The sequence below is a fragment of the Ochlerotatus camptorhynchus genome, unplaced genomic scaffold (assembly GCF_037179485.1).
Source record: "Ochlerotatus camptorhynchus isolate MF236.1 unplaced genomic scaffold, CSIRO-AGI_Acam_v1.1 ptg000432l, whole genome shotgun sequence".
In the NCBI taxonomy this organism is placed as follows: domain Eukaryota; kingdom Metazoa; phylum Arthropoda; class Insecta; order Diptera; family Culicidae; genus Ochlerotatus; species Ochlerotatus camptorhynchus.
Genome location: NW_027040918.1, coordinates 7387285 through 7412404, shown reverse-complemented (window position 1 = coordinate 7412404; position 25120 = coordinate 7387285). Strand labels below are relative to the sequence as shown.

At 40.1% G+C, this 25120-nt stretch overlaps 2 protein-coding genes across 2 annotated transcripts in view; both read right to left on the bottom strand.

Moving 5' to 3' along the window:
• Samuel (SAM-motif ubiquitously expressed punctatedly localized protein) overlaps window positions 1-25120 on the bottom strand; it is a 760488-nt gene that overhangs the window by 403660 nt on the left and 331708 nt on the right. The gene's annotated exons all lie outside the window — the stretch shown is intronic.
• On the bottom strand, window positions 17434-19299 carry LOC135711389 (ABC transporter F family member 4-like). Its single transcript, XM_065234261.1, has 2 exons — window positions 18625-19299; window positions 17434-18546 (listed from the first exon to the last, which is right to left on the bottom strand). The coding sequence occupies exons 1-2, from the start codon at window positions 19139-19141 to the stop codon at window positions 17804-17806; spliced, it is 1260 nt and encodes a 419-aa protein (XP_065090333.1). The 5' UTR covers window positions 19142-19299; the 3' UTR covers window positions 17434-17803.

Here is a 25120-nt window from a genome sequence, read left to right as displayed (position 1 = left end):
ATGCTGAAGTGCATTATTGTTGATTCGTAGTGAAATTAGTGAATAAGCCAGATCAGTTGTTGCAGATCATAGTGCAAATTATTGGGGACTATCTGATAGACCAGAAAGCAACTGATTTTAGGAAATTGGATTTTAATAGACAAAAAAAGAAAACAAACGAAGTGAGAGGAAATAGTATGATCAATTGATTGATTGATCGATTTCCTTTATTTAAGAGATTTTCAGCCGTAAGATGGTTCATCTCCGGATAGAAAGATTATGATTTGTGAGACCAGGATTTAGAAGAATTCAGTAGCTTTTAAGCTTTAGAGCTAGAATATGTGAGTGAAGCGACGTTTAACAACATTTCGATGCATGCTATAAACACAGATAATTCTGGTCCAGAGAAATATGAAGCATAGAACAGGAAACCAGGGGACTAGCATCCCTATATCAATCCTATACGATTGATCGTAGGAAACATCGCGGGCCTTATTTAAATTCTGCCCGCATGATGGTGGAAAAGGATGGAAAATCATGTTTGAAGCAAAAGGACAGGGCAGATGATAGCATAAAAAAACATGGCTGCAAGTCAGTTTTCTGAAGAAAACTATTCAACACGTGTGTTTGTAGATTTTTATTTGAGATCAAGTACTGATTTAAAACACCGAGTACAACCAACAATCAATACGAAACTAACGATTTTAAATTGGCTCACCACTTTAGTAGCCTATTGGTCCCAAGCAAACGATTAACGTACCCTATTCTAGTTGAAATTCTATTACTACACTATGTTTGTTTTGATTCGCTATGAAAGTTTGACAGATAACATCAGGGGTGTGTGGATTCATGCAGAACATGCAGGGGTGAGTGAAATAGCTTGGGACTGCTTGGGACCGTTGTTCTGGTACTGAGTGAGCCAAAAATAATAATGATTTTCTTCGGGACCCAGTAGTCTTAGAGTTACCTCTATGGTACAACTGCAGACCTACGGATAATATTTCCAAGCACGCACACAGATGCCGTTGTTGTTGGATGGACTGATAATCGAACACTAATCTAAATGATGAACCATAACACAATGAGAAACTTTCTGAGACAGTATGAAAACGGCGTCCGTGGTGTAGTGATAAACGTGACTGCTTCTTATCCCAGTGTGAATGCTTTCAATGTCTTTCGAAATCTTTGGGTTTTTGTGTGATGTGTCTGATAACGTCTTCCTTTGACAGAGAAGTAAAGTCGTTGGTCCTGGTCCATATAGTGACGGGTGCGATATCTACCCAGGTGTGAAACAGCCCCATGGAATTCAATGGTCGTCAAGGGAATTCAATCGATGCCCGTCGGCGGCACTTGATTGCGGAGCTGAGGCCAACGTCAATAAAAAAAATGGAATCGAAATCCAAAATTTCATCACTTTTGGTACACTGGAACTATTTTAAATAAGTACGATTACATTAGCAAAAATCACCATCTTAGCGCCCCTTGGTGGAACTTTGTATAGGAGCGAGCTGTCAACGAATAGATTTAGTGTCAACGATCAAAAAAATTTAAATATTGATTTAAAAATCGAGATGAATGTCTACGGGATCGATAAAAATATCGTTGTCTCAGAAAACAAAGCTCTATCAGATGATGTATAAAAATCGATATATTTTTCGAAGTTAAACAACCCAATTAGAAGACCTGATTCTTAATCTTTTTGGTATGACATAGGAATAAGGCTCTATGGTCTAACTCTTAGCAATAAGTTCAATTTAGGATGTGATCTTGCACATTTTATAAATGTCTGGATGACATTAGTGTTGCTGATCTTTGGTTGGCATAAATAGCTAAGGAAGGGCTCCATAGAACACGTACTTGATTGCAGGAGTAAACTTGTGTGAGAGCGTGAAAGCCAGGGAGAGCAGAAAGAAGTATCCCGAGCAGCACACTTGTCGCTGAACAGTTGCGGTTACTTATATGAAACTTGTTACGGTGCACGTGTGCTCCTTGGGGTGCTCTTCGTATTGGAAAAGTGACTTAATTTTTCCAACGTAAGAAATAATGCGGTAAAAGTCGATTAATAGTCTTAATAGGGAAGAGCACAACTACGGCATCAGTGCCCATTTCCATCATATCGAATAGAAACCGTCCATTATTTTAATGTGTTCAATCTATTAACAAAAATTATTTATGAGGTTGTTAATCCCATCAATAATACAACACTCCTGAATGATGAGAAGCTCATACAAAATAAAACATAAGTAGGTTTTATCTTCTCCTAAAAAAACAAAATCACCTGGTAGAATTGATCTAGAATGTTATGGTCTTGATTGTTGGAGTATTTCGGAGCTTGCTTTGTTTGGTTGGAGTGGAGAAGGGATGTAGAGTTCAGTAATATTATACGTTATGCAGAGGTACGCCTCTGTATGGTTGGGCTAGAATACATCCCTGTATTCGTCTAGTAGTATTGGCGAACTATAGGAACGAGAGGATGATCACAAGCGATATCGAGTTAGTTGCGATACGAATATCACTGGAGGTGGACGACAGTAGCTGGTTGAAACAGAACAAACCAAGAGGCATCGGGTGATTCTACAGTCTTTTTCTCGCCCACCGAGGGCCCCCCACGAAAACTAATAACATCATCGGGAAAAAGAAAACGTGCCCTATCCGGCGATGTTGATGGTTTGTCGTTGGTTTCACATGGGTTGCGAGAAAAGGGCATAAGAAGGTTTGTTTACATTGCCCTTGTATGCCCTTTTCACATGTTGTTCTTGAAATGTCTATTTTATTGAAAAAAGTATCAATCCAAGAGTAAAATCATCAAAAAACCTGAATTGATAAGGTCGACTTATTTGCCTTCCAAAGATCGCAAGTCTTATTCGTGTCAAGTTAGGAAATCATTATGCATTACAGGTATACCTCGATATAACGTAGCTGTCAATTTTGACTTCCACCGTCAATATCTCCCTAATAACAATTTAATCATACAAATTAATATTACCAATATATGAGGGATCATCTCATCTGTCCGATGGTGTTATTACTTTGCTTGTTTGAATGATCTGATCGGCGATGGAAGTCAAAAGTGACAGTTACGTTATATCGAGGTATACATGTATATCAAAACTACGATCGTATCACTTATCACGGTAAATCCTGATCCAACGAACTCAACCTACTAACAGAATATGCCTACTGTGACATGGGGACGGAAAGTTAAAGGGCGAACACGAAATTATTGCGACACCGAAAATGTCATGCCAATTTTCTTATAATTTTTAGAATCAAACCAAAATTTTAGGGTAGTTTTATACATATATTTACTTCCAAAATCAAAAAAAAGTTAATCGATGGAGCCTTGAGCATAAAATTGAACGCATTTTCGCTTGATGCCCTCCATCAAAGTCTTTACAGTGTCATCCGGTACCAGTTTCTCAGTTTTTTTTCCATTTTCTTAACATGTCCTTCTCGTCTTTGACTGTCTTCTTGCTCTTCCGAAGTTCCCGTTTCATTATTGCCCAGTACTGCTCCACCGGGCGCAGCTCCGGACAGTTTGGCGGATTCATGTCCTTTGGAACAAAATGGACAGAATTGGCCTTATACCACTCCAGGACACTTTTAGAATAGTGGCATGATGCCAAATCTGGCCAAAATAGCGAAGCTTCGTCGTGCTGCTGCAAGAACGGCAAAAGGCGCTTCTCGAGGCACTCAGATTTGTAGATCTCGCCATTTACTGTGCCCTTTGTCACGAAAGGCTCACTCCTCAGTCTGCAAGAGCAGATGGCCTGCCAAATGAGATATTTGGAGGCGAACTTCGACATTTTCTTCTTCTTAAATTTGTCGTCCACATCGAACTTGCTCTTGCCGGTGAAAAACTCCAACCCCGGAATTTACTTAAAATCGGCTTTTATATACGTTTCGTTGTCCATCACACAGCAGCCATATTTTGTCAGAATCTTCTCGTAGAGCTTCCGTGCCCGAGTTTTAGCCGTCGATTGTTGCCGCTCATCGCGGTTTGGGAAGTTCTGTACCTTGTATGTATGTAGTTCAGCTCTCTTCTTTGCATTCTGGACGTAGCTCTGCGACATGCCGATTTTTTTAGCCAAATCACGGCTTGAGACGTTGGGATTTGCTTTAATCATCCGCTTCACCTTTCCCTCCGTCTTTTTGTTCTCCGGTCCCGGTTTTCTTCCAGCTCCTTTGCCGTGGTCCAACGTCAACCGCTCCTGGAACCGCTTCAACACTCTAGAGACGGTTGAATGGTGAATGTTCAACATTTTTTCCCAACTGCCGGTGCGACAGGTCAGGAAATTCCAGGTGTTTGGAAAGAATTTGTTCTCTCAACTCGCGTTGGTTCACCTCCATTTTCGTTGAATCGAAAAACACGACTTCGAGTTTGACAGCATGTACACAATACACATCAATGAGAAAGTGTGCAAAATTTGGTTGATTTTTACCCAATGGTAAAAAAGTTATGCCCTGTTGAATGTGTCGCAATAATTTCGTGTTCGCCCTTTAAACACGCTTCCCAAAACAATAAATGACGCTCTAACATTCCATTCCTATTCCCACCTGATTGCAAGGACGTGGCTGCCACCATTATTGATCTTTAAAATGTGGAGTACCAACACCATTCAGTTGATTCATTGTGCAATTTCACTGGTTCTGATCAATCACGGAGTAGTAATCATTTGATATGTGCAATCAGTCAAGCTAAGCGAAGCATTAAATAATGATTACTTCAATTCTATTGATGTAAAACTAGTCTATAGTATCGCACAAGCTGACGAGATCACCGAGAAGGACGGTAGGTGTAAAGACACCCCGAAGTGTGATCCCTAGATACGCCAACTTAGCGGAAGGCACGAGTTAGACTGCATAACTCTCCATTTTGGTTTAGACTTGACAACATCTCGAAGAAGAAAAAATGTGAATCAACTGATTGGACCATTTCAAAGAGCAACATATTCAAATTCCTTCGTCAAACTTTCATCGGTCATTTGAGCACGCCGACGATGAGTACATAAAACCAATTGATAAATTATGCAGTCTTCAGGCATAGATTTTCACCCACCTTATGATTAGTGACTGAAGACGTTAATTAGAGAGTCAGAATTAAAAATTCTGCACGCCACCGTAGCCATCGAACGGTACCGAACTAGTCTGTTTATCTTTACGACTAGTGCAGCAGTGTGCATCATTATCCATCTATGCTGCCAAGCCAAGTTTGCAGCAGCACCAGCAGCAAGTGAAAAGTGCACTGAAATTTTAAATATTTGAAATGCAATAGAGAGAATAATTAATAATTTTTCGTTTATGCTCGCTTTGCTTTCCGCTCATAAAGCACGTGCAGGCGCGCCTCGGATTCAATACCACGACAATGCCATGTTGCAGAAGGTAAGTAGGTACGTACCTACGTGCATCTAGCAGCTGCTTCCTGGGGTCTATTAATTATTCTTTAGTTGCACTAGTTCTTTCACCGGTAGGAGCCGCCCCTCTGCCCGTTAGGAGTCAGAGAGTAGCAGCTCTTCTCCTATTTTTTTTTATCGTCATTATCATCATCTTCCTAACCATCGTACATAGACTGCACATACCTACCCTTGTGATCGACGATCCGTGCCAGTTTTTGCCAGGGTGTAGGTAGATGGGTACGTGTTCCGTTGAGCCTAGCCAGCCAACCAGCTAGCAGTCAGTGGATCAGCCACCGAAGCAAATAGGCAGGCTCGAAAATCACCGACCGCTCAGATAATCACAACATCAACATCACTATCAACCGAACGGGACCTACATGTGCAGATGTAAGGAAAATTATGCCCTGTACTGAAAGTGTGTTGCTTGAAAACAGTGGCAGAACGATGGTCCACCCACCAAAGCTTAATTCGTAGTGAGCAAGGATTTATTGCACTTCCCAACTAACATTTTCAGCTGTATAAGCCAACTTTTATGCAAACACCACACGGGCAAACATATTGCCAATACTCAAAATTAAATCAATTTTATGCAACTATTGACGACGAGAATATTGATGAACAAATTGACGCAAAATCAAAAAAGTTTAATTTCATATTTCAATATTTCCCCTCATTTTCCTCTTCTGATTCACTACCCAAGTAACCATAGGCACGTTATTTCGCCTTTTTGGCTATATACAGCTGAACATCGGCTATACCAGAGTTTGTAAGTTCTGATGAGGCCCGTATATAGCCAAAAAGGCGAAATAAGGTGCCTATGGTTACTTGGGTACAACAGCAGATGGGGCCTGTTCCCCGGCAACTTTTGTCAAGGTGGTTTTGATTTGACTAGAAATATTCCATCGGGCACAACAATGTCAGTGAGGAGTGACCCTATATTGCCCCCCCCCCCACAATCAGGCTAAGGCCTTGTTGTTCTCTGCTGTCCGAAGAAGTCGTCTCCACTCTACTCGATCCATGGCCACAGTTCGCCAGCCTCGTAGTCTGCGAAGGGTTCGCAGGTCACCTTCTACTTGGTCGATCCACTTTGCCGGGATCTTCTACTTGTTCCTGTTGGGTCGCCGTTTTCACTGGGTCGTCGTGCGGCATTCTTACGACGTGCCCAGCCCATCGTAGTCCCCAATTTTTGCAATATGGACGATGGATGGTTCTCCCAGCAGCTGGTGCAATTCGTGGTTCATTCGCCTCCTCCACGTTCCGTCATCCATCTGCACTCCACCGTAGATGGTACGCAACACCTTCCGTTCGAAAACACCAAGGGCCGTTGGTGCTCTACGAGCATAGTCCAAGTCTCGTGGCCGTAGAGGACCACCGGTCTAATCAGCGTCTTGTAGACAGTCAACTTCGTGCGGCGGCGAATTTTATTCGACCGGAGCTTCCTCCGGAGTCCAAAGTAGGAACGATTCCCTGCCATAATGCGTCTTTGAATTTCTCTGCTGGTATCATTTTCGGCGGTCACCAGTGAGCCCAAATACACGAACTCATCGACCACCTCGATTTCGTCACCGTCAATCTGAACTCGGGGTGGGAGGCTAACATTGTCTTCCGTAGAACCTCTTCCTTTGATGTATTTTGTCTTTGATGCGTTGATGGCAGTCCAATCCGTCTAGCTTCAGCCTTCAGTCTGATGTACGTTTCCGCCATCATCTCAAAGTTTCGTGCGATAATGTCAATGTCATCGGCGAAGCCATGGACCTGGATGGACTTCCTGAATATCGTGCCACTCGTGTCTATCCCAGCTCTTCTGATCACACCTTCTAACGCGATGTTGAAAAGCAGACACGAAAGTCCATCACATTGTCGTAGCCCCTTTCGAGATTCCAAGAGACTCGAGAGTGTCCCTAATACTCGAACAACGCACATCACTCGATCCATCGTCGCCTTGACCAATCGCGTCAGTTTATTCAGAAATTCGTACTCGTGCATAATCTGCCATAGCTGATCTCGATCGATTGTGTCGTATGCGGATTTTAAATCGATGAACAAATGATGTGTGGGCACGTTGTATTCGCGGCATTTCTGCAGAACCTGCCGAATCGCGAAAATTTGGTCCGTGGTAGCGCAGGCACCTATGAATCCCGCCTGGTATTGCCCCACGAACTCTCTTGCAAATGGTGACAGGCGGCGGCATAGAATTTGGGAGAGTACCTTGTAGGCCGCGCTCAGCAATGTGATCGCGTGGTAGTTGCAACAATCCAACTTGTCGCCCTTTTTGTATATTGGGCATAAGACACCTTCCATCCACTCCTCCGGTAATATCTCCTCCTCCCAAATCTTGGCAATTACCCAGTGCAGCGCTCTAGCCAGTGCTTCACCACCGTATTTTAATAGCTCACTTGGTACACCCAACCGAGGGATGTAAGATTCGCTTACAATTATGTGGGATTCATCATCAGAGGTTGTTAGTGGAGACCGCATGAACCAAGGATGCGATATACCTAGCTGCGGTCCAATGCAAGAAAACTGGAGACCGAAAAATGTAGAGTGTAATAGTGAGGTAAATTAGTTATGTCGAAAAAATTTGAAATTGACTGCCGCGGCTGGACTCGAACCACGAACGTTGCGATTATCAGACCTGTGCTTTCTCCACTGCTCTCTCCATGGTTCTGAATATGGATAACCTAAAAGCAAAAATGAAGTGCTCATTTTCTCGCATACTCGACTTCGTATGCTTTTTCTGCTGGAGAGATTCAAGGCAAGTGTGTGCGTCGTTCTACAATGTTCTACAATGTGCGTCGTTCTACAAGTTTACTGGTATGTATAGTCGAAAGCGTAGATAGAACACGAAATAAAAAAGACAAAAAACCATTACATCGCCTGCATGGTCAATTTCTAACATTCGTTGCGATGTTCATGAACAGAGGATGATATGAAACGGAACTAACATTCATTGTAATAGATTTTTGGTTTGCGTGTAGTTGATCTACACCAGCACATATCGGCATGTGGCACGTAGCCTTTGCGCGAACTATTTAGCTTCTCATAGAACTTCCGTGTGTCGTTAACGCAGTACAAATTTTCCATCGCCTCGCGATCTCGGTCTTCCTGCTGCTTCTTCCTTCGAAAAACCGAGTTTTGTCTGTTCCATGCATGTCTGAACCGCTCCACATTCAATCTCGTGCGGTGTTGCAGCATTCTCGCCCGTGCTGCATTCTTCTCCTCTACTAACAGTTTGCATTCGCCGTCTAACCAGTAATTTCTTCGGTCCAGGATTGCAGTACCTAGTGCCACGGCAGCAGTACTACCTATAGCGGATCGGATGTCCCTGCAGCCATCTTCAAGCTGCTCTTCCGTGGGTAGTGCAACTTCCAGTTGGTGCGCGTATTCCTGGGCAACTCCGGCGTCCCGTAGTTGCTTAATGTTCGGTCACGGCGTTCAACTTCGACGTGTGTTATGCACCGTCGAGAGTTTTGAGCGCATGCATACTACATCTAGGTAGTGGTCCGAATCTATGTTCGCACTGCGGTACGTGCGGACGTTGATAATGTCGGAGAAGAATTTCCCGTCGATAAGAACGTAATCTTTTTTTTTTTTTTTTCTTTATTAAAGAGATTTTTAGCCATTGGCTAGTTCATCTCTTATTAGAACGTGATCGATTTGGTTTTCTGTGTGTTGGTTAGGTGATCTCCAGGTGGCTTTGTGGATATCCTTGCGGGGGACACTGGTACTTCGAACTACCATACCCCGAAAGGCTGTAAAGTTCACGCATCGTTGGCCATTGTCGTTCGATACGGCATGCAGGCTGTTTGGCCCGATTGCCGGTCTATACATTGCCTCCCGTCCTCCCTGAGCGTTCATGTCGCCAATGACGATTTTGCCGTCTCGTTGCGAACAGCCGTCGTACACCTGCTCCAACTGCGCATAGAACGCTTCTTTCTCGTCGTCGGGTCTCCCTTCGGGTGGGCAGTGCACGTTGATAATGCTGTAGTTGAGGCAACGGTCCTTAATCCTCAACTTGCACATCCTCGCGTTGATCGGCTGCCAACCAATCACGCGTTGGCGCATCTTACCCAGCACTACAAAACCGGTTCCCAGCTCGTTGGTGGTGCCACAGCTCTGGTAGAAAATAGCCGCTCGATGCCCGCTTTTCCATACCTTTTGTCCAGCAAAGTTCCTGCAGTGCTACGACGTCGAAGTTGCGTGGTTGAAGTTGCGTGGTTGAAGTCGCAGTCCGGGAAGCCAAGCGATTTGCAGTTCCATGTTCCGAGTTTCCAATCGTAGTCCTTATTTCATCGCGTAGGTCTGTGCCGATTTTTTCCGATCCGTATTTCTTTCTGCAGTATTTGCAACTTTGTGATCAGCCGCTCCTAACATGGAGAACAGACACCGTTTTGAGACGCACCTCCATGGTGAACAGACGCTCGGGTTCGGTGAAGCATTTCCTCTATCACCGTACTATGGTTACCGCGCCAGTGCTCGCGTCGAACCTCTTCACTTTGCTATTGCCGGACTGGCAACATTGCTCAGGCTACGCCACCCAGCTATGTCCATGTTTCAGCTGGTAGTCTTTTGTTATCATACACGCACAAAAAATATTTTAAGCGCAATATTATTTGACGTAAAATCAATAAGAATTTCATTTTGTTTTGGCTGCAGAAAGAAATCATTATTGTTTCAGCAATCCAGTATTGTTGTTCCTTAAAACCCATGGATTGCTAAATCAAAAATAAAATCTTTTCGAATTTACAAGAGCTTTTGACGTAAGCTGTTAAATTTGGCAGCTGGGTCTACAACAAAAATATGTTTGTTTTTAAAAGAGATTTCTTGTTGATTCAATCAAATTTATTTTATGAAGTTTGACAATTCACGCAGTAGAAATAAAAATATTTTTAATGATTCATAAATAATGTCGATTTTTTTATGTTTTGTTTTCTTTTTGCAACAAACAGAATTGCAATTGACTTTCTGAGGCATAAAATCACTGATCACGCCTTCCTTCGGAAGAGAAGTAAAGCCGTTGGTATCCGGTTCATGAGTTGATGGGTCGATATGTAGGGTCCAGGTGTGGGAGCTGTCTTCTTGGCGTCGGGATCATTGGTACTCAGTACGAAAAACAAGATCGACGGAAAAAAAAATCAAGGAAAAAACAGAAAAATTGATTTAGCAACTGCAGCTCGAACTGCAGCATACTTACCTACCTCAAGTCTCAAGATTTTCGGAAATCTTGCACTTATTTCCTAAAATTCGGAACGCGGAAAAAAAGCTAAATCAAACGAGAAAAGTTTTGTTATTGGTTACATTTTTATCCGGGTGAAAACAAGGGAGCGGTTGGTAGTTATTTTTGCATTCATGGCCTGGGGAATGAACACAGCAAATAAATGCTGAATTAAAATTAACTATTGTTGGCTTAATAATAGAATATTGTTATTTTAACAATAGTTGCAGTTGAAAAGTGGCTTATTAAAACAAAAATAATCCTATTTTAATTTATATCACTAAGCATTATTGAAACAACAAAATGCAATATAATTTCAACCGGAATTGTTTGTGTAAATACAACTAAAGTTTTTTTTTTTGGTTCAATGCAAACAATTTTCTGTCCGTGTATGACTCGAGGAGGCGTGAAGTAGGAACTTGTGATGACCAGGGCTAGATATTCCGCTCCTTCCAGGTTGTCAATTCACCATTTTGTAGCCCATATTGGTGACACCCCGTAAATATTGTTGAAAATATTGACATGAAAATATTGATGGAAATATTGACAAAACTTCTATCGTGTGGGGTGCACTTTACGGCATCGTGCTGTAAAGTACCGTAAGGCGGGGTGACATTGGGCCAAAATTGAAAAATGTTTATTGATGCAAATAGGTTTGTTCCCGTACTTGCTTTTTTGCTTTAGCTGGTACAACACATATGAGTTTTCCATTGCCATTTTGTTGCTGAGTTACCAATCGATCTAAAATCGACGTATATTTTTCAAAAAACTTGTTTTGAACTAAACAAGCTAAACTGTTATTACAGTAAACCCACAAAAATGCGGATAATAGGGAAAATGGAAATGGAAACCGCGCAAACGGTGTCTATACTTCGTGGGATTTGACTTAACTGGTTACAACCGAGGGGGACGACTCTATCTACGATGCAAAAAAGATTGTGTTTTACTGTGGCTAGCTGCGCGCACGCTGAGTAGATAGAAAGAAGATTGATGACGATTCTCAAGATTTCCTGCAAAAAATTGATGAGCGATGCAAGTAGATGCGACAAATGAAAGAAGATTGTTCGAAGATTGATTCGCTAGTGTGAGATTTGTTGACCATCTAAACTTGAGATTTAGATGTGTCGCCCCCCTCGGTTACAACATGGAATATCTCGAGATCCTGCCCAGATAGAAAGTTACTGTCCTAAGTAGGCAAAGTTGTTCAGGAGATCATAGCCTTTTTACTGGTGGACAGTAGTTAAGAATTTTCTCACTATGTGGTGCTAGTATAAACATGAAATTCTCGTATATAAAATAATTCGAGACCCAGACCAGATATAAAGTCATTCGCAAAGTTGTTCAGGAGGTAGGCCTTTTGGCTGCTGGACAGTAGTTCATAATATTCTCACTACGTGGCGCTAGTATACATGTGAAAATCTCGCATATAAAATATCTCTAATTTTTTACCAGATATAAAGTAAATCTCTTCGGCAAAGTTATTCAGGGGCGGAGCCAAGACTTGTTGGCTGGTGGACAGTAGTTCTGAATTCTCTCACCAACGCAGCGCTACACGCAGAAAAATTGATTTTTGTTTCAGGGCCTAATGTATTTTGTTATTGATTCAAACATATTGTATCACTATTTCAACAAAACATATTTTTGAATCAACAAAATGGTTTTTAGAATCAACAAACAGATTATTGACTCTACAACCGGTTTATTTTTTTATTGGGTATCAAGCTGGAGCTGCGTGACAGCTTAGTTTTCCAGACTTGACCCATTTGAATAAATTGTAGGGGAAACGCTCCTATAGTTGCGGTACGTTAGAAGCGTTAGGTTCCTATAGTTGTGTATGGAGTCTCCATACACAACTATAGGAACCTAACGCTTCTAACGTACCGCAACTATAGGAGCGTTTACCCTACTTCTTTCTTTGACAATACGCGAATTCCGAAAGCCGTGCGGACAACCGAAGTGAGAAAAAAGGCTTATTATCATTTAAAGAGTGCCACCAAAATAAATGTGATAGTCTATGTTGGCAAGTTGATTAATTTTGGTTTCCTCCCTAGATATTCTACTTATTTACTACTGGGCTTTGTATCAAATTAGTTAATTTAAAGAACGTGTCAATCATTTCAAGATTTCGCGACCGTACCGAACAAGTTCTATACTAAATAAGCTCAAAAGCGTTTGACAAGCTCTATAGAATTGCGTATCACTTCTGCGTAAGCTCCGTAGACGTAGGCGCGTTGATTCCGACAGCCGCGAAAAGTTAAACATACATCGATGCGTCAATAGCTGGCGCCGGTGGTGTACACTCAAAATTATTACTAAATGAAGAAAGGTTAAAAAATAATAATTTTATTGTTAAGTAATGTTTATACATTGATCGGATTAAAGCTTGGTTTAAAATGATACTTAATTAGAATAATGTTGCGGAATGCATTCAGTGTATACGAGGTAAATATACAAAAAATGGCAAAGTTTCACACGTCATGTAAAATTCTATAGCGGTCATTCGTTCAGTATTATTTTTTGTGTCTTTATTTATTTGGAAATATTGGAAGAATGATCGTTAAATCTTTCCGGCTTGTTGGGTGAGTATGAGCAGGTTTATAATGCTGGACCTCCCAAATAGCATGTACGTGGTCTTCGGGTCCAGCTTATACTGTATAAATTTCATTGTTTAAAAAACAGATTGACCTTCTAAGGCTCCTCGAATACACCGGCCGTCATCATCGCTGAGGGAAACCCAAGGAACCAATCAAGGCAACTTTGGACCAACCCCATTAGGCTTTGGCGACCAGTTCGAACCGAAAGCTGGGTCATGGTCTTGTTCTGGATGCTACACCAACAACAAAACCGATGATCTGTTCTGTGTGACACTCCCCGAGATACAACCGTGCCCTATAAGGAAAACTAAGGAGTTCTTGGAGGTAACACTCCAAAATTCAGTCAATAGGCTCAGTTTCACTTTGACTTCAAGCTTTATAAAATTCTGATAATGATTCCCTCATTCCTTCAGAAATATCTGTGATCCACGGTGCTTATTACCGATGTCACTTCACGGTGAAGTGACAACTTATCACTCACGGTGAAGTGATTCCCATTTGATTCACACGGCAATCACTTCACCGTGAGTGACAACTGATCACTTCACTTTGTTTTCACCGTGAAGTGACACCCATAATAAGGGCCCACATAACGTAAAGCTGGCTGTACTATTCGCCAACAACAACGCTCTGGTGTTCGACTTCTGGACGACGTAGGATGCGTATGGAATCGATCGCAGCAGATACGATGCACTGGCAATGACATTCTGGCAAATATCCGGCAGTCACAATCTGGCCGCAAGCCTCCGTTGGCTCAGTGCAGATATCATCAATGCATTCGTACACTAAAAAATATTGAAATCTAAATAGTATAAAAGTTACGCTAAATAGCAACTCTCCGTACCGACGCAAAGGTCGGTATAAAGGGAGAGAATGCAAAATTAGTATAAAAATGGTTTATGCGTGCCATAGTATAAAATCGAAATATATACTCACAATGCATATATACGGTTTATTCAAGAGAATTTATTTTTCGCTTCTTTATTTCATTTATGGTAAATATTATTGTTTTCAAATGAAAATTAAAATTGTCTCAGGAAGCTTTTTTCATTAGTTTATTTTTTATTAATAATATTCAAAAAAATACTTACAATTTCGATGCTGCCCAGCAGATTACAGGCGCAGTATAAATCCGCTGGGTCAAAGCCCTTCACCAGCACGAAGCTCCGAAGGGAATCCAGATGTTCTTATTCCTGTCATTTTAGTAAACACTGATCGAATTCCACTCCGTTATTCGAACTTAGTATAATTTTGACGAAAATTTTAATCGTACATAAAATGCATATAATTTAATCTATATTCGCTTTGTAATATTTTTGAGTGTAGGGTATATGCTCCACTATGTCGTACCACAAAAATACGTATGGTTATGTCACAATAGAAGCACGCCACAGTGGAAATCCCGAGCCATAGTGCAAACACTTATCTCAAATCAATACCATGTACAAAAATGGTGTTTAACATTGTTCCCTGAGTAATACCTCAATGAAAACAACAATGAAAGTTTGTCACGCAAGTAGAAGGAGCATTGTTGGTAACTTTCTGAAATATTTCAATAGTATCATTCCCTTGCAAACCCAAATAAATCTATCTGCAAATAAAATAAGAGTGATTTGCGGAGAAACCCGCCAGTATCGCACCCAACGTCAGTGCCTATACGTACGCGTACTACAACACGGCTCTCAAACAAAGGAGTAACAAGTGTGAACCTATCACTGTTAGACTAGATCTTTGGTTTTCTCATGTAGTGGTTCATCAGAGAGAGGAAGCTTATTAATCCCCATTGCCTGGCCATGACACCATTCTATCGCGGCATGAGCCAGCAACGCCGGTCATAAACCTACCGTCTCCAACACTCTACTATAAAGCATGAAGTTAAGCCCGCCCACCAATAGCAAGGTGCAAAAACTAGCCTAGGGGAGGGACTCTACAACCAGTTTATTGATTCAAAAAAAAAATTCTCTGAGTTAACCGAATAATATATTTGAATCTATGCCAAAATTATAGTAGGCCCTGAGCCAAAAATATATCCATTTGAATTTAAAAATCATTTCTCTGCGTGTAGCATACATGTCAAAGATGAATACTAATAGTACGTTCAGACTACAGAGTTATAACATGTTATAGCGCTATCTTGATGGTGGTTTCTGTGTAGCAATTATTTGACAACCGGTATAACATGTTATAACTCTCCAGTCTGTACAGCGTTTAAGATGAAACTGTTGGAAGAAAAACTTTCTATTTATTTTAGTGTCCTCTTTCACGGTCCCTTTCATCCAATGAGAAACCCCCTTATTCAAGGTAATTTTGTGGTTTTGCTGCCCCCTCGGAAGAGATGACATTTTGCGCTCATTTTTATCAAAACAATCACACCAAAATCAGAGATGTCCCATTTTTTAATTACTCGATTAACAACTAATCTATTTTTTGTTCGCTGTGCTGCCATTTTTTCACCAATGCGAGTGCACCACATGTTTGTAACTATCGGTGATGATCCTCTGGAGATGTTAATGCTTATATTGGCATGATATAACCGATTACACATATTTTACTTTTCGGTTCGTTAATCTTTTTTTTTTTTTTTTTTTTTTACTTTATTATAGAGATTTTTAGCCATAGGCTAGTTCATCTCTTGGTTCGTTAATCGATTGATCGATTATTCGAATGAAAATCGGCCACCACTAGATGAATGTGAAACATGCATCATTTCAAATATAAGGACCGTACATAAATAATGATACAATTTGAAAGGGACCGGGGCTAATCACAAATTACGTCCCCACGGTAACTGAAATAAACACGAGTGTTCACCGGTTGTACACCCGCATAAACGCGAACCATAAATGGACCTTACCTAAAATGGTTAAAAATTGTTTATAATCCCTGCTAAACTTTAACTGAAATGGTTATGGAACTTTACATGAACGTTCAATGATAAAGTTTCAACCTTATGTATGATGGTTTTTTAGAACTGGACCTTACAAATAATGGGTTGTTAAGAACCATTACCATTCCAAATTCTTGTTTTCTCCATACATTTTCGGAAAGAGAACTATATTAGAACCTTTTAACTTATGGTTTGAGAACTTTAATGATAATGGTTATGGTAGTCAGTAAGGTCCACGAATGGTTTGGTAACATCGATCAACTTTATGTGGAATATATCGCGAATTGGTTGCCTGTAATTAACTGATTACCAATTCACGATATATTCCACGTAAAGTTGAGCGATAATACAAAACCATTAATGGACCTTACTGACTACCATAACCATTACCATTAATGTTCTCAAATCATAAGTAAAAACGTTCTTATATAGTTCTCTTTCTGAAAATGTATGGAGAAAACAAGAATTTGGAATGGTAATGGTTCTTAACAACCCATTATTTGTAAGGTCCAGTTCCAAAAAACCATAATACATAAGGTTGAAACTTTATCATTAAACGTTCATGTAAAGTTCCATAACCATTTCAGTTAAAGTTTAGCAGGGATTATAAACAATTTTTAACCATTTTAGGTAAGGTCAATTTATGGTTCGCGTTTATGCGGGCATGATGTGGCTCATTCCAGCTCAAGTATATATACCATCTTTGGTCAATGTCACCGATTTGAACCAAACTTTGCCAAAACGCCTATTTTGGCATTCTGAACAAACAACTTTTTCGGTTTTGCTCTTATGTGCCTAGATCCGATTGGGCTATTACCAACAGTTACTTCTATGGACGCAAGCCACCGCCACCGCCGAGGTAAAAATGGTTAATGGACCGGCGCACAGGTCTACAACAAATGATTTTATGCAAAATTTGTAAAACTTAATTACGGACAGAACATTCTATGATGCACCATTCATAGTTTCATGGGTCATTTAACATTGAAAAAGTATACATTTTCAAAATTATTGGGGGTAGCACTAGCACTCTTGCCCCACCCTGCCATACTTCGGTTCATCGTTTATCATTATCACAACCTGTTAATAAAAATTGCAGTCTTGCCTAAACCACTCATTACAACCTGTGGGAACTAGAATGACTCATAGATAGAAGTCGCGGAGGGGGAATGAACTCACTGTTGCGCCTGTCTGCTGCCATTCATAAGCGCATATTGTCCTCTATCTGGTTTCATGGGTCAGTAACTGTAGTAACTGAGATAGCAATTTGAGCTGCTAATGGAAGGTTGTTACATTACGAAGCCTTACTTACCTTAAGGTATGTTGTTTCCCACAGGAAATAAAAACAGTCTCGTTTAATACTATTACAGTTTATTATTTATGATAGGTTTATTCTTACAAATGTTTCATCCAAACGAAGCATCTTCCTATTCGGGCTGAACTTCTTTTTTCTTTCTTATATTTTTGACATTGTTCACTCTCTACTGCTAGATAGTAAATACGATAGAGTCAAAACAAAAACAAAAAAAAATGAAAATAAAATAAAAATCTAGTCTTAAACATCAATCGACAAGGATTGCGTGTCCTAATACGAAGGTAAAATGCATTCGATAATGTAGTTGCGCTCTTACAAATCTACCACGGTACACCAATAAAGAATAGTTGATTTTCCCTTTTTTCTCTCGTTCCAGGCCCAGCATGGTGGCCTTTCGTGCTATATTTTAACGGAAATTTATTCGCCATCGTAGTAATTGACCCGAACCTTTGCGGCGTTGCGTCTGGATGATTTGCGTCCAATGTCGACTAGCTTAAGTCGCTCGGTCGGCTTCCTATTGATGCGCAGTTCCTTAACGGTAGCGCTCTTGGTTTTGTCCAGCTTTTCGTTGAACTTTGCGATCAGATCCTTGCAGTTCAGGTGCTCTTCCGGTTCCCACGTGTCGTCCTTGGAGGAGAATCCTTTCCATCGAACCAAATAGTCTCGCGCTCCGTTGCGTTTGAAGTGTACATCAATAATCTTTTCCACCTCGTATTCGACTTCATCTTCTTCCTCATCCTCGTCGTCGTTATCTTCTTCGTCGCTCTTGGCAGACTGCTTCTTGGGCGATGCTTTGGGTCTACCCCTCTTGCCAGCGGCAGCCTTTTTTCCAGCAACTGCTTTCGGGGTAGCTTTACCCTTCTTTGCAACTGGAGCAGAGTCTTCCTTTTCAAGCTTGGCTTTGTAGCGCTTGATAATATCCGGACACGATAGTGTAGCTTCCGGTTCCCAGGTATCATCGTTTGCCCCAAAATTCTTCCAGCGAATACGGTAAACCATTTTACCACCACGCTCCTTACGATGGTCAACAATGTCCTCGACTTCGTATTCTTCTTCTTCTTCCTGCTCCTCATCTTCAATTTCTTCTTTCTTGGATTTCTTAGCAGGTTTTGGTTTGACGGCCTTTTTCAATTCCTTCTTCTTAGGAGCAGCACGTTTTCCTGGAAAAAATATAAGTTGTAAAGCCCTTCCATTAAAACCTATCCACGCCTCTGTAAAAAAAAAACATCGAAACTCACCTAATCCACCCTTCTTGCCCTTCTTCGATCCAGACTCATAATCCGAATCGTTGTCATTCTTTACGTCCTCGGCGTCATTCTCTTCGGCTTCTTCCGCTTCCTCCCCGTCATCTTCCTTCTCATCATCCTCCTTGCCATCTCCGTTTGCCTTCACATCACCATTGCCTTCCGGGGCAGCCTTTTTAGCCGGCTTGGCCTTGGCTCGGCCAGATTTTTTCAACGGAACATCGTCCTCCTCTTCATCACCATCGTTCTCTTCGCGCTTCTCGGCATCATTGCCGTTGGTCTTAGCCTTTCCCTTGTTCTTTGCATCCGCATCGTCACCAGTTTCGGCATCCTCGAAATCGTCATCGGTGCCGAGCTCTTTCGAGTCACCATTTTCTTCGGTGTTATCGTTTGCGTTTTTAACTTCGGCATCTTCTTCCTTGTCGGCGACCGGTGAAGTCTCCTTCTCTTCATTGTCCGATGCATTTTCGGCATCGTCGACTCCTTTGCGTTTAAGATTTTCCTTCCTCATTTCCGGTTACAATCAGCCACTAAAACTGCACTTTTCTATGAAATTTTAATACGAAAATTTTTCAACGAAGCTGTATGAAAACCACTGAGAACTTGAATCGGTGAAGAGACGCTGCAGTCGAAAAATATTTTTCTCCTTGTTCTCACTCAGTCAGTTTGACACGTTTGACAGCAAAGCTTGAAAACAACAGCCTGATGAGCGAAAAATAATTCGGCGGGCGCAGAGAGACTCACTCACACCGTTACACAGAAAGAGAAAAAAATATTTTTATTCAGCCGGAGCTACACTCAATTGGCACTGCACTGCAAATCTGCACTCAAAGATAAATTAAATCAAAAAAGCTTAAAAAGTATGCAGTTTCCCGCTTCACCTTATCGAATCCGAGCCATGATTACTTCGGCAGTAGTCATGCACAACCCTAATAAAAATAACCATAAAAGAGAGCTCAACGACGTGTTTGGGGTATCATCCAAACCATTTGTGGGATAGTTTACCCATCCGGGATACAGTTAGTTTATGGTATTTGTTTATTAGGGAACCCTAATAGAAATGTTATGGTTATTTTGCTTAACGACGTGTTCGAGGTGATTCTGTGACACTACCCCGAATGTCACTACCCCGAACGCCGTTACCCCGAATAGTACACTACCCCGAATGGCCATTACCCCGAATGGCGACTACCCCGAAATTAAGACAAATAGAAGAACAGCAAGGGATAAATTTTTGAGAAGGAAATTTTCTTTTCTAATTAACCACTTCATTCGAGCACTTACAATGACGTTTACTACCACTCGAACTTTGAAATAAAACATTATTTTGAGATTTTTTCTTCTAGAACCTCGAGAAAAGTAGCCAACATTTGTGCGTTTTATAATTAAAAATAGAAATTAGTTGGTCCAGTTTTGTGAAATCGCTGGTAGAAAGTCACGCCAAAACTGCTTGACAAAGTGGTCAATTTATACTGAATACATATGATAGGATTCTATAACATTCCCCAGAAAACCATTCCCCCGAAAACCATTCCCCAGAAAAGCATTTCCCAGAAAAGTATGCCATGTACATATTAGATTGACTATTTTTGTTTATTATAGTCATTCCTGGAATATTCTTTCGCGTATATAAAAAGAAAAGAAAAACTTATTAGGATATGTTCATAAATTACGGAGACAGTTTTGGGGGGTGGGGGTTGACAATTGTGCACGGTCCATACAAATTTTAAAAATTGTGTATGGAAAATTGTCTACGCAGGGGAAGGGGGGGGTCAAGAATCCCAAAAAAACTGTCTACGTAGTTAATGAACAGCCCCTTAATGGCTCAAGGGGGTTTCCCTAGGGGAAGGACAGCTCCAAGTATCAGTATCAATACTGATGGTGGAAATATTAAATATTTTAATATGTGTGATATTTGCGAATCTTATACTTAGTCTGACAGTTGTTTTTTGTTTGTTTTTGACTATTTTTGTTTTAAGTGTACATTTGACATTCGTTTAATCAAAAATGTATTTCACACGAGAGGCAAGTCATTCCTTTGTGATCTTGTTGGCCACCGCCACCAAAATCCGCTCCTTGTTCTCATAACTTCGGCATTTTTTGGTAGCTGTTCTCAGTGCACATAATCGGCCGCACTCTAGGGGAAGTACAACTTGATCTGAAGTAATATTTGATGTAAAAATTGCTCAAATTGGTAGATATTATAATTTTTAGTATAAATATTAATGATATTAACTGTCAAGCGGAAAGCTTCAAAGTAAAAAAAAAATAACAGTGTAACTTTAACGCATACACTCAATGACGTTGCACCGTTGTTGTTTATGTTTACTGCAGCTTTCTGCAGTTAATTTTTGCCTAGATTTTCGTTTTCGATAGCTCTGATCGATTTCGTCTTCGGCTATTCATGATAAAAACGGTACTGGACATTCCCCCAGCAACAAATCTCTCCAAGTTGCATTCTCATGGCGAATCGAGCGTAATACGACCACGGGACCATCACTCTGGGCTTCCGTTAACAGGGGCGGCATTGTCAATCGATTCCCGTTCCATAGGAGAACAGCACATTGGTTAACAGTCGATGAAGAATTTGTGGAAATTAATTCCTAGGAATGGAAGTGCGGCCTAGGGGAAGGACAGCTCCAAGTATCAGTATCAATACTGATGGTGGAAATATTAAATATTTTAATATGTGTGATATTTGCGAATCTTATACTTAGTCTGACAGTTGTTTTTTGTTTGTTTTTGACTATTTTTGTTTTAAGTGTACATTTGACATTCGTTTAATCAAAAATGTATTTCACACGAGAGGCAAGTCATTCCTTTGTGATCTTGTTGGCCACCGCCACCAAAATCCGCTCCTTGTTCTCATAACTTCGGCATTTTTTGGTAGCTGTTCTCAGTGCACATAATCGGCCGCACTTCCAGTATAAATCCGCTGGGTCAAAGCCCTTCACCAGCACGAAGCTCCGAAGGGAATCCAGATGTTCTTATTCCTGTCATTTTAGTAAACACTGATCGAATTCCACTCCGTTATTCGAACTTAGTATAATTTTGACGAAAATTTTAATCTAACCAATGTATAAATTTTGAAAAACGATAGAATGCATAAAATTTAATCTATATTCGTTTTGTAATAATTTTGAGTGTTTGAAATAGAGCTTTTTGACGTTTAACGGTGCACATTACTGCACCATTTAATCGAACGAGTGCGAGCAAGAGGGAAACAGATTAGTGGGAAAACAAACCGTTCATTCTTCCATGTGTGCTAGATAGAGAAAGACGATTAAACGTCAAAAAGGTCTATAATGATGTAATGGCAAAAAGCAGATACAATATTACAAAAAAAAAACAATCACACATCCAAGCTCGCATCATGATGGGCTTTATAAGCATATAAGTAGATATAAGTAGACATGGAAAAAACATTTATTCTCCATGATGAATTACACACACACAAGCCATTGGAAATGCCGTCTTCCTTATACCCCGTTCACATTACAGCCTATATCACGTGATATACGCTGTCTTGCAATGAGCACTCATGCATCTAGTTTTCACTGGAAATCCTATGTATGAGTGCTCATTGCAAGACAGCCTATATTACGTGATATAGGCTGTAATGTGAACGGGGTATAAAAGTAAACGTAGTGTATCATCAATTTAGTAAAGTGAAACTAATCAGAGAGTTTAATCACAGACAACAGACATAACACTTTGAAAAAGTTTTTCTTGAAAACATAGTATCTCAAAACATAGGACCTCAGTAACGACATCTCTCGGGCTTCTTGCGTAAAACAAGCTTGCTCGCTTGCAAGCTTCAAAATTCCAATAAAAAATTATCATTTGTTTTCAGTATAAATTCCAAAACGAAATTTCCTTCTAAAAATGTACCCTTCTTTTGACCCCTTGCTGTTCTTTCATTTGTCTTAATTTCGGGGTAATGGCCATTCGAGGTAGTAGGGCATTCGGGGTAATGGCCATTCGGGGTAGTAGGACATTCGGAGTAGTGGCATTCGGGGTAATGGCGTTCGGGGTTATGGCGTAGTGACATTCGAGGTAGTGTCACAGAATCGTTCGGGGTATCATCCAAACCATTAGTGGAAGAGTTCGACTATTTGGGTTACGTTTATGGTATTTGTTTAATAGGGAAGGTCATGCATGATTAAAATCGAAATAATTTTTCCAGTATTAAACTTTATTCTTTTTCAATACTGATATATAATCAAAAGAGATGAAAATTCAATCAAAAATTATTAAAATAGAATCAAAAATGATTTAATTTTATTCAAAAAAACATAATCTACAATCCAATCAACCATGATTAAACTGGGATTACTATCAGATGCTTATTTTTTAGATAGAGAGGATTAATTTTTAATCATTCGATATGATTAAACTGAGCTTAATGTCAAATTGATTAAATTTCAAGCAAAATGTGAATATCAGTGATTATCAGTGTGAGCAAATCATATTTTGATTGAAAAGTAATCATTTTAATTCAAGACAATCATTTCAAAAGGTCCTATCTGTCATTGAAGCTGATTGGAGAAAAATTATTTGAATTTTTGCAATATATTTTTAAATACCATTTTTAATTACGACATAAAACGATAATCTTTTGTTTTCTCAAATGCATAGGAAACACATAGAATTCGACTGAAGTGTATGATTTTTCGTTTTATTCATAATTTTCAGGTTTAATTACTGGTTTTGTTACATAGGACCTTTGGCTTTTTTCAGTATCAGTTAGGACCTGTCAAATTGGTCTGATTGCAAAGATTAATCACAGACAAACAGACATAACACTCGCAAGTTGTTCATCGAACAAGCATTTAACGGTCAATTTCAAAGTATCGTAGTTGGTAGCACCATAGAGGTAACTCTAAGACCACTGGGTCCCGAAGAAAATCATTATTATTTTTGGCTCACTCAGTACCAGAACAACGGTCCCAAGCAGTCCCAAGCTATTTCACTCACCCCTGCATGTTCTGCATGAATCCACACACCCCTGATGTTATCTGTCAAACTTTCATAGCGAATCAAAACAAACATAGTGTAGTAATAGAATTTCAACTAGAATAGGGTACGTTAATCGTTTGCTTGGGACCAATAGGCTACTAAAGTGGTGAGCCAATTTAAAATCGTTAGTTTTGTATTGATTGTTGGTAGCACCGCCACCTGTGGCGCGCATAGTCAATTCCCTTGCGTTTGACGTTTACACACTACCGCCATCTGTTCAGCGTACTACCCACCACAGTGTACTCAACAGATGGCGGTAATGTTTTAGCGACGATGTTTTACAGTGAGAAATATTCAATGTGTTATGTCTGTTTGTCTGTGGATTAATAATACTCAAAACCTTGGTAATACCCCGTTCACATTACAGCCTATATCACGTTATATAGGCTGTCTTGCAATGAGCACTCATACATAGGATTTCCAGTGAAAAATAAATCTATGAGTGCTCATTGCAAGACAGCGTATATCACGTGATATACGCTGTAATGTGAACGGGGTATAAGAATACGGTTTAGAGGTCAGATAATTACAACTACAACATTATTTGTAATTGTTGATGGGCTTAAAACTACTATTCTGCCAATTTATTAAGTAAACAACGTTTATAATAAGAACTTGTCCATTATTATTTTTTTTCTGATGTATGCAGGAAAAATGTAAGTGTAATAGTACGTTCAGACTACAGAGTTATAACATGTTATAGTGCTATCTTGATGGTGGTTTCTGTGTTGCAATTAGTTGACAACCGTTATAACATGTTATAACTCTCCAGTCTGGACAGCGTTTAAGGAAAATTTGCATATTTTTTAAATATTCGGTATATTTTTATAAACAAACTGTTTTTTTTTTGCATTCTACATTATTCGTTTAGCATTTATTAGCTCAAGCTGTTCATCAATAAATTTACATTCATTCATGTTATTCGAACAAATCTACATCGCTGTCCTCCAGTAGATTGAGATCCCGAGCTAGATCAACATCAAAGTGGTCTACAACGGTATTATTGTTCTTCTTCCTGTTTTTTTTTCTGGAACTAAGTATTTGAGGAATGTTGCAAAATAATCTTTTTGCTTGACATATGGTATCAGTTTGCGTAAATCGTCCAATTTAGCACTTGGCAATTCAAGTGGTTGATCCGCAATTGGATTCAAATCCTCGTCCAAATCCACGCTTGTAATATCGCATGTCGGATTTGACAGAATTTTGAATAAGCTTTTGCCTTGGTGTACCCCTGGAATTGCAATTAATTCGTCAACTCCATACCAGAACCAGAGCGATTGATTACAGGCATCGTAAATGAAACTTTCTCATATCCCACTTCCCAGTTAGATCACAAACGAAGTGACAGACGGAGCGGCTCAAAAACTTTGGTGCCCAACCTGCTATTTCAATTTTTCAGTGTACCACATGGCAACACCACTACTACTAGATTGTACCACATGGCAACACTACTACTGGATTGTACTAGCAT